At 42.1% G+C, this 6,502-nt stretch overlaps 1 protein-coding gene across 2 annotated transcripts; it reads left to right on the top strand.

Annotated features, from left to right (window-relative positions):
- Positions 1–1,400: 1,400 nt before the first annotated feature.
- Positions 1,401–5,744, top strand: LOC141563304 (uncharacterized). 2 transcript variants are annotated; one of them, XM_074304195.1, is made up of 7 exons: positions 1,401–1,490; positions 2,229–2,448; positions 3,079–3,211; positions 4,184–4,334; positions 4,509–4,694; positions 5,108–5,247; positions 5,386–5,744. In XM_074304195.1, exons 2-7 carry the CDS (start codon positions 2,409–2,411, stop codon positions 5,480–5,482), a joined length of 747 nt encoding a protein of 248 aa, XP_074160296.1. In that variant the 5' UTR covers positions 1,401–1,490; positions 2,229–2,408; the 3' UTR covers positions 5,483–5,744. The 2 variants fall into 2 exon arrangements, with proteins under 2 accessions (XP_074160296.1, XP_074160297.1); XM_074304196.1 differs by lacking the exons at positions 1,401–1,490; positions 3,079–3,211; positions 5,108–5,247 and having other exon boundaries at positions 1,970–2,448; positions 4,189–4,334.
- Positions 5,745–6,502: the final 758 nt, after the last annotated feature.

Below are 6,502 nucleotides of genomic sequence, written 5' to 3'. Positions count from 1 at the left end.
ATCCATGCTTCTGTCCAACAATGACTATGCTATTCCTCCCTCCCCAAGTCAGAAGATCAGGTTTTAATACTATGTGGCTTTGGACAAGTAACTTCAACCTGTTTCTTCACCTATAAAATGAAGGGACTGGACAAGCTCTCTGAGCTTCCTTTCAATTCTAAATTCTTTGGCAACGCCACTTATCAACACCAGGAACTTTAAGAAAATTAAGAAATTCCCTCCTCTTATTAAAACCCCAATTGTCATGCTCCTTGTCCATCACCTTTTGGCTCATAGGATAGCTTTCACATTCAAATGTGGAGAACCATGGCAACCCTAACACACCAAACCCCAGTCCCAGTGTACAAGTGCAAGGAAACAAGGCTGGGCAGAAAAAGCCTTAAGTCACATAACCTAGGGATTATCTGGCCAGACTTACCCTCTTTGAACTGCCTCTTATATTCTATAGGTGAGTGCCTCTGACCTGCTCCTTCCACCCAAAATTCTTCTGTTCACTCCTGTCCTTGTCTGTTCTTCCATCTTCCTCTACTTGATGTATCCTAAAGGTAAAATTAAATTGTTTGTAGGGCTAAGATGTTGTTCTACTTTTAAGATAGGCAGATCTATACCATGCTGAGTACTGCTTGCAGGGTTTTTGCAGCAGGGACTTCTATCCAGATACTAAGATCATACCCAACCCTGAGATTCTGGTAATACCCCACTGCTGCAGGACAGATTACAATGGGCCTAGAAATAGTAGTAGGGCTGTAGGAAAAACAATGGATTTCAGAGGGCAAGGATATTAGTTTCCTCATCAAGAGGAGGCATTGGGGAAAGTGGGAGGGGAAAGGGGTAGAGCAGGACTAAAATATTTCTTTGTGTGTGTGTGAGGCAATTGGAGTTAAGTGACTTGCCCAGAGTCACAAAAATAGGAAATGTTAAGTGTCTGAGGCCAGATTTGAACTGGGGTCCTCCTGACTTCAGAGCCGATATTCTATACTGAGCCATCTAGCTGGCCCTTAGAATATTTCCAAGGTCCCTTCTTACCCTGCATAAATGATGCTAATAACACCAGACCAGAGGTATCATTTTATAAGTAGGCATATTTCACCCCACCCCAGATCAGTGTTAAGTGTCTCTGAGGAACATGACAGCTTATCTAATAATACCTTACATACCTTACCTCAAACCCCTATCAACAAGTTTCAGCATCTAACTTAAAAAACTTCGCTCCCCGGCAGCCACACCTGCCAGATTCCGAGAGCCGAGTGGTGGGATTCCCAACCCCCATTATAGGATTGTTTGGTACTGAAAAGTTCCATGGTATCAAATACACATAAGCCTAGCCGTGTATCCCCCCCACCTTGGTCCTCCCAGGCACTGCTTTCTTGCTTTGCCCCTATAGGAAACCTGAAGACTACCTCTGACTTCCGCCAGAATTGAGGTGGGGTCTCCTCCTACTACAGTCTTTCTTGTCTCAAATGAGGCACTCCTTATAGGCAACCCTCAAAGTAAGCCATTCCCCAAATCAGCTCTCTTCTTTTGACACAAGGAACTACCCTAGCTTCTAGCTGATAAAGCTTACCTCCCCAAGACCCTTAAATGCAAGAAGTTCCTCATTCCCTGAGGAATTGGGGGAGAAGGGAAGGGGGTAGACTGACTCAGTCTAAATGTTTTTTAATGCTCCTATATCCTGGATTGTATGATGGCCTGGCATCCTCTGGGTGGGCTGGGAAGCCCCTATCTTGGATATCTCAGAGAGGTGGAAGAGCACCTTTCTGTATCTGTACTCCACTTCAAAAACTCAGGGCCAAACATACCCAAGAGGAGGCTCCTCTGTCCTGGGAAGGCCAGAACGGCAGAAAGAGCAAGTCCCGAAACTGGTACAGGGCAGACAGAGTCAAATAACACTGTACTCCCAGCTCCCTTCGGCTCTAGGGGAATCCTACTCAACTCTGGGGAACTCTCCGCCCCGACCTGCCATATTCCACAGTTGTCATACTGACCAGTGAGGTGCGGAATGCTGCCTGCACTTTCACAAGCGGTCACTGTGTCAGTTGGTTTTGCTTAACTGTTTTTGCTTCAAAGAAGGAGCTAAGGGAGATCTATCCAGAAACTATGGGGGTATATAAACAAAGGGCATCAATAAGACAGCATTTTTTAAGAAAAAAATAGCTGGGAAAGGGGAAAAGCTTCATCATGCTCCTCAGAGTGGGCTTCCCCACAGACAGCAAGAGTTTATTTTGCAGAAGGCAGCCTCAGTGTAAGAGATCTCACCAGAAGACTCTCTCAGAATCACCTGGAATCCTTCCTCAGGGCTGACAGCCCAGCCCCTGCCTTCTCAGGCTTCTGCTGGGGAAGCAATTTGAGTCTGAATATTATTACCATATCAACACAAGCACCAAGACTGTTTCAAGCCTTGGAAAACTATGCCTGGCACCAGCTATGTGAAAAGACCTATCCAGCCAGGTAAGACTATCCCTAGAGATGACAGGGACTTAGGGGGGAAAACAAGAGACCCAATTCCTTATACCAAACAGGGCCTGACCCCTCAGCTCCTGAATACCTCACAGCAACACCCTTACTCCCCAACAACAAAAAAGTTGGATCCTAACAACTAGAAAAAGACTATTAACCAAACCTTAGCTTCTAAGGTCAGCTAGGCTACCCCCTAAAGAATCCCTCAATTATCACCAAACACCCTCATTCTATTTTCTTTTCTACATTACAGTTTCATTTAGGTGTCAATCACTCTGAAAACTCAGAAAAGAACTAATGAATAGAAGGCCTCAAATTCTAAATTAGGATTTCAATCTGGGTTTGGGAAAGAGCTCATAAAGAGTAGTCATTATATTTCTTCTTGTCTTTCCATCTCCTGCACCTAGTACAATGGTTTGCTTAATTAATGCCTGCTGGAATGGACTGGCGACATGAGTGGGAGACAGTACTGGCCTGCTCACACTTATATAGTCATTATACACAAGGGACCTGAGACATGGGGTCAAGAAAAAAATAGCCTCAGGAAGTTTATCTTCCAGGTTATCTTGTGATGTCATCCCTCAAGAGGCCCCTCTTGTGCTTTTATCTTTTTGCCGTCAGGTAACTACAGCATGCTTACCACCAACCAGGTATTTTTCCCTCCTCTACCCTCTGGACAGCAAAATTTTCCAGTTCGAATTCGAAGAAAAGTCGCACCATTGGAATGCCAGATTCATAAAGGCTGTTTCACTAGGTACCAGAGCAACTTCTAAGCTCGACTTCATGGTCTTAGCCATATTCAAAGTGTCCTATATACTTCATAAGGTACCAGTCCCAATAGCAGCATTTCAAGTAGCTAACTTATGAGCTCAAGGGCAACTTCAGGATTGGGAAAAGAAAGAGTGAGCACTGTTCTCGTCAAGGAGATTTGCTCAAAAAAACCCAAAACCTATGTTAGTTTCAAAAATAGGGAGGGCAAGGGCAGAGTGGGTTAATGGCCTTTTAGCATCTTGAGAACCCTTCATTTTTTTGAGGCCTCTCATCACAAACATGCTAAATGCTCTTCAAATTAAGGGCCAAGTTCCACACACTCACGTGAAAAAATTATTTCAAAATGCTGTGCCAAAAGGCAGGAAGTGGGTGGCCTTCTTCACACAACTATCAAAAATCTGCTCTGCTGCTTCCCAGTTTCCTATCTCTTGGTGGACCTATCTTGCCTCAAATTCTGCCCCACCTCTAGTCCCACTGGTGATTGACTCCCACTGGGGCTCATAAATCAAGGCCTATTCAGACCCCAAGTCAATCATTTATTTATCCCAGAGTACCTAGGGATTGCCGTACTTCAAGTATTTAAATAAGGGAACAGTCTCCACCCAGAAATGACTCCACATCTGATAGGAAGAAAAGCTGTCACCTCCACCACCACATTCAACTATTTCCTCCACTTATCTCAAGCTAAAGATAAGGCTTGTGGGCAAGCTTGAGATAAGGCAGCTAGGGATTTCTAGGGATCCTCCCCTTCTCTCTTTTTCTTTTCTTTTTGCTGAATTTATGATGAGCAAATATGGTAAGAGAAAAACAAACCTGATGAAACATCTTCTAAAGACTGTAAAAACTGAGGCAAACTAAGGCAAAGAAAATTACATTCCTTCCGATTTGGTGCACCTGGGACGGTTCCCAGGTACTGCTCATTCTCCTTGTATTTGCATTTTTTCCCCATGCATAGCACAGACTTTCGTACTGTGCATAAGGAAGCCTATGATAGCTGGGATCCAAGCAACTATCAACAGCCGCTAAAACCTTTGCACCTGCAAGATGAACTTACCAATATGTTCAGGAACAGCAATGCCAAGTTTGATGATTCTACTGTGACCAAGGTAATCAGGTGACACCCTATGCAAAATGGCCACCAGCATAGGATCTAATAACAGCAATGGGAGTAAAAAAATCTGTTGCCCGAATTTACCTCAACCCATTATTCCAGGGAATCCTAGACCCTCATTTCCTGAAACTCAAGCCCTACCTTTTTTGTCCCTTTGTTCTCTTTCCAGGTCTCTTACCCACCACACTTCAAAACCATAAAAGTAGCTAAAGCCAAGCAGCCCACCAGCATATTCAGAGTTCCTGAAGCAAAATTTCAAGATGTCACCACCAACAAGCAATTCTTCCAGAAGTGGGACGTCCAACCCCGAATCCGCTATGGAGATATCCATAATGAGGTCTATGTTAAGCCTACGGTAAGCAAGTAGACGGGAGAAAGGATTGGTCCCCTAGATTCTTTCCTCAGCTAACACTTTTGATACCTGGTCTGGGACACAGGAAATTAGGTTGTATTCCTGGATTTGCTACATTATCTTAGGATTATTACTTAACCTTCCCACATTTAATTTTTCTTTTCTGTTTGGGAAAAAAAATTCCATAGATGATAGAGCCTTCTGATAATGAGGAGATGGCAGAAGAAAGGAAAGGGGTTAGAAAGCATATTTTCACTACTGTTCTCCTTTCATTATAGTAGAATAATTTCTCACAATCTCTGAGTAGTTGATGGTCTTTGCTGGCTGTTAAAGAACTAAGATTTCACCTTCTTCCACTCCAACTATTCCAGTTGAATATCCTCTTTTTTTCTCTTCCCAATAACCTGGATTCCTAGCTGCCATTTGAAAGCTTAACCACCACCAAAAGCGCTTTCATACCTACAATTGCCAAAAAGGTGAAGTTATTCAAACAAAGCAATAGTATCAAGATTGAGGGGAACCATGACTTCTCTACTGTGTACAAGGAGGCCTACAGGTAAAAAGCAAGGGCTTAAAAAGTCAATCCTATATACACCAGAAAGGTTGATATGTCACAGAGAAAGTCAGCATTCCTTGGGGAAACATGGGTCAACTCCAAAACTCAGACCTATGGCTTCTCTGAATATTCTTGCAGGCCACCTCAGTTGCCCAGCTGTTCATCATACCCTCATCTGATTCAAAACAAGGACAAAGAAACCACAACCATCGAAACTACAACCCAACTCACCTGAACAAACTATGTGTGGCTCAAGAGGCAGCTCTCTGTCATAATTTCATAGCTGCACAGTATCATAGTCAAACTTCTCCTGGGAAAAAGCTCCCAATCAGTTCACCTGAAATAGCTCTGACTGAGGACACAATATGTCATCCTGTCCAGTGAATGTTTCCTCCTTCTTACTCTTTAATTTTAGGTAATTTTATAAGAGTTACTGAGCCAATATAGGGAAAGAGGTTCTAAAATTTGATTAAAAAATGTTTTTCTTTCATAGAAAAGGTTTCCATACCTACTGTGACTTTGATCTGACTTGTAAAATATATTCTTTCCATTAAGATTTTTTTTTTTAATAATATGAAAATGGGATTTTCTTCATTCTTTGAATCTAAACTGAATCAGTTATTAGCAGGCCAAACCTATTAGTATCATTCCTTAAGTCTGTAGTGTCTCTTAAACACTTATGCAGAAACACAGAAAAGCTTATAAATTTAAAATAATATGGACTAAAAATACATGAATCATTTCACCTCCAGGTCATTCCTGAAAAAACAAATGATATCTCCACTCCTCATTCCAATTAATGGTATGTTTTGACATATGTCAGTGAAGTAGTTTTTTAAGTAAATAGTAGAGGGCACTAACAACAAAAAAATGTAAATCTGAAGCCAGGGATTCCTGATCAAATAAAACCCAGCTGTAGGAAGGAAATGAAGGAATATGGCAGTGATTAGATATACTGCCACCTGTTAAGGAAAGGGACATAGAAGAGTTTTGTTTGTTTTTTTAATGTATTTTTTATAAACAGCCTAAAGATAAAAACCCTAAAGTTTGAGAAACATGTTCTGGAAAATTTAGACCCTTTTCCAGAAGGCTTCCCAAGCAAGAATCGACCACCTCATTTATCAGTTCTGAGCTCAGGCTTCTCTTTGATAATTCTTGGCCAGAGTTAAAAGGAGGATGAGCTCCAGCTTGGCAATGATGCCATCTAATATGTTCCAAGTGAAGAATAAGAGTCCCAATAACGAACTCACAAATG

Source organism: Sminthopsis crassicaudata, chromosome 3 (assembly GCF_048593235.1).
Source record: "Sminthopsis crassicaudata isolate SCR6 chromosome 3, ASM4859323v1, whole genome shotgun sequence".
In the NCBI taxonomy this organism is placed as follows: domain Eukaryota; kingdom Metazoa; phylum Chordata; class Mammalia; order Dasyuromorphia; family Dasyuridae; genus Sminthopsis; species Sminthopsis crassicaudata.
The sequence above is the reverse complement of the archived record's forward strand: the minus strand, read 5'-3'. Positions and strand labels throughout refer to the sequence as shown.

Bases quoted from the DNA above. Each gene is read 5' to 3' on its own strand.
- LOC141563304 (XM_074304195.1), top strand. From the start codon at position 2,409: ATGCCTGGCACCAGCTATGTGAAAAGACCTATCCAGCCAG. The intron at 4,335-4,508 runs GTAATCAGGTGA...TTCTCTTTCCAG, and splicing joins ATGATTCTACTGTGACCAAG to GTCTCTTACCCACCACACTT. The intron at 4,695-5,107 runs GTAAGCAAGTAG...CTGGATTCCTAG, and splicing joins AGGTCTATGTTAAGCCTACG to CTGCCATTTGAAAGCTTAAC.